General features: G+C 48.1%; 1 protein-coding gene across 2 annotated transcripts in view; it reads right to left on the reverse strand.

Annotated features, from left to right (window-relative positions):
- The window catches only part of ULK2 (unc-51 like autophagy activating kinase 2), a 104,104-nt gene that overhangs the window by 29,029 nt on the left and 72,599 nt on the right, over positions 1-2,476 (reverse strand). For both annotated transcript variants that reach the window (XM_003791063.3, XM_023514015.1), the window contains exon 17: positions 229-309. In XM_003791063.3, coding sequence (XP_003791111.3) covers positions 229-309 — 81 coding nt within the window. The remainder of the gene's footprint in view (positions 1-228; positions 310-2,476) is intronic.

Consider the following 2,476-nt stretch of genomic DNA (forward strand, 5'->3'; position numbering starts at 1 on the left):
CACTGTTGTTTGGCAGGCCTGGGCTGGATTCGAACCCGCCAGCTCAGGTGTACGTGGCTGGCGCCTTAGCAGCTTGAGCCACAGGCAACAAGCCCCTAGATCAAGGTTCTTAAAAAAGGATTGTAGAGGAAATATTTCCTGTAAATTATTCTTTTGATAATTTCTGGAAAAACACAACTCATTTATAATAGCATTCATATTATTAATATACCAAACACATTCTCCTACCTGAAGAGTTTCTACTTCTAGATTCATGGCCCTGAGGATGTCCACAACAGCACTGACTAAGCTGCTCAGGAATGGTACCAACTATGAAGAGAGAAGAGAGCAAAAGAGGAAATGATTCAAAACCAGTGAAGGGCAGAAACAGTATTTGCTGCACAAATTGCATAGTATACTATAGCTACAAAGTTTTATGACCAAAGTTCAACAAACACTTATTGAATTACAAAGTTTCATTAGCGAAGTTCAATACACACTTATTGAAAGACCAATGTGCTGGGCAATGGGCACACTGAGATAAAAAGTGCCATACAACCTGCCCTGAAGTAAGAACATCAGGGAAGAAAGCCAGGTAAACAGGGCAGGTGTGGTCATCCCAGCACTCTGGGAGGGAGGACTGCTTGAGCTCAGGAGTTTGAGACCAGCCTGAGTAAGAGTGAGACCCCCGTCTCTACTGAAAATAGAAAAACTAGCCAGGCATTGTGGCAGATGCCTGTAGTCCCCGCTACTTAGGAGGCTGAGGCAGGAGGGCTGTGTGAGCCTAGGAGTTTTAGGTTGCTATGAATTAGGCTGAGGCCATGGCACTCTAGCCTGGGCAAGAGAATGAGACTCTGTCTCAAAAAACACCAAAAAATAAAAATAAAAAGATAACCATGTAAACAAATAAATGCCTCTAACAAGTATGAGACAGAGAAGTACAAAGTGTGGGGGGCTCCTGGCACTGCAGAGCACAGCTCAGTGACAGCCCCAGCTGCCATCCCTCTGATCTGCCGCATGGGTACAGAGGCCAGGCTTCTCCAGGGCTGCTCTCAGCCAGAGACTGCAGGTGGCAGAGCATGAATTCAAGCCTGCTTGGGCGGTGCCTGTGGCTCAGTGGGTAGGGCGCTGGCCCAACATACCGAGGGTAGCAGGTTCAAACCCAGCCCTGGCCAAACTGCAACCAAAAAATAGCGGGGCATTGTGGCAGGCACTTATAGTACCAGCTACTTGGGAGGCTGAGGCAAGAGAATGGCCTGAGCCCAGGAGTTGGAGGTTGTTGTGAGCTATGTGATGCCACAGCACTCTACCAAGGGTGATAAAGTGAGACTCTGTCTCTACGAAAAAAAAAAAAAAAGAATTCAGGCCTGCTGAAGTGGGTCAGGGAAATCTCCAAACAGGTAACTGAGTGCTTGCAGACACTCCTTCAGACTGGCTAAAAACTCCTTAGGACTGCACTATAGTCTGAGATGCCTAGGGCCCAGATCTTCCTCCCTTTCAGATGTGACACCTGCATCTTGGTCTGAGGGTCCTCCCTGCCTCCTCTTACCCCTAACCTGTATCCTTCAGAGGTGTTTCCCCTAATCAATCTCACGTATCTAATTCCCCCTTTGAGAACCAAACTCACACAGAGGGAGAGTGTGGGAAGGCTTCAGGGGGGTTAGTCAGACAAGAGATGTGTCTATGACAAGTAAGGGCACTGTGCAGGGGACCAGGCGTGGGCAGAGAGAGGATCCCTAGGAAAGTGCTTGCCCTGAGTAAGGGTGAGGCCTGGATCTCATCTCTGGATACCTTGGAGTCCCTCAGGAGCTGCTTCCAGGGTGGTGGGAAGGCTAAGATTTTTCAGCTAAAAACAGCTTTGAAACCATTGCAATAGGTGATGTGGCAATTTACACCTTTTAAAAAAAACACTATCAACTTGGCATCTGTAGCTCAAGCGGCTAAGGCGCCAGCCACATACACCTGTGCTGGTGATTCGAATCTAGCCCGGGCCTGCCCAACAATGACAACTGCAACAAAAAAAATAGCCAGGTGTGGTGGGCGCCTGTAGTCCCAGCTGCTTGGGAGGCTGAGGCAGGAGAATGGCTTAAGCCTAGGAGTTGGGAGGTTGCTGTGAGCTGTGATGCCACAGCATTCTACCCAGGGCAACAGCTTGAGGCTCTGTCTCAAAAAATAAAATAAAATAAAATAAAAATAAATAAAAAGACACTATCACTGTGAGTTTTGTTTGATTTTAAACAGAATTCCTGCAGACTACTTGCAACTCTCTTCTCTCTGGTCTCTTTCTGAGCCTCTTCCTGTTGTATCTCAGCCTCACTCCAGCAGTTCTGATGGAGGGGCAGGGGCCTCTTCTTTTGGAAATTTTTGTTTGTTTTCTTGCAGTTTTGGGCTCGGCCACCCCCAGGTTCTCTCTGCACCACCTTTCTTCCCCCCCTCTGGATACGGCCTCAGATGCCGCAGTCTCAGTGGCACTGCTCTCTTAGACACTCTGCCTGAA

This window comes from Otolemur garnettii, unplaced genomic scaffold, assembly GCF_000181295.1.
Source record: "Otolemur garnettii isolate 467f Iridium unplaced genomic scaffold, OtoGar3 scaffold00046, whole genome shotgun sequence".
Classification (NCBI taxonomy): domain Eukaryota; kingdom Metazoa; phylum Chordata; class Mammalia; order Primates; family Galagidae; genus Otolemur; species Otolemur garnettii.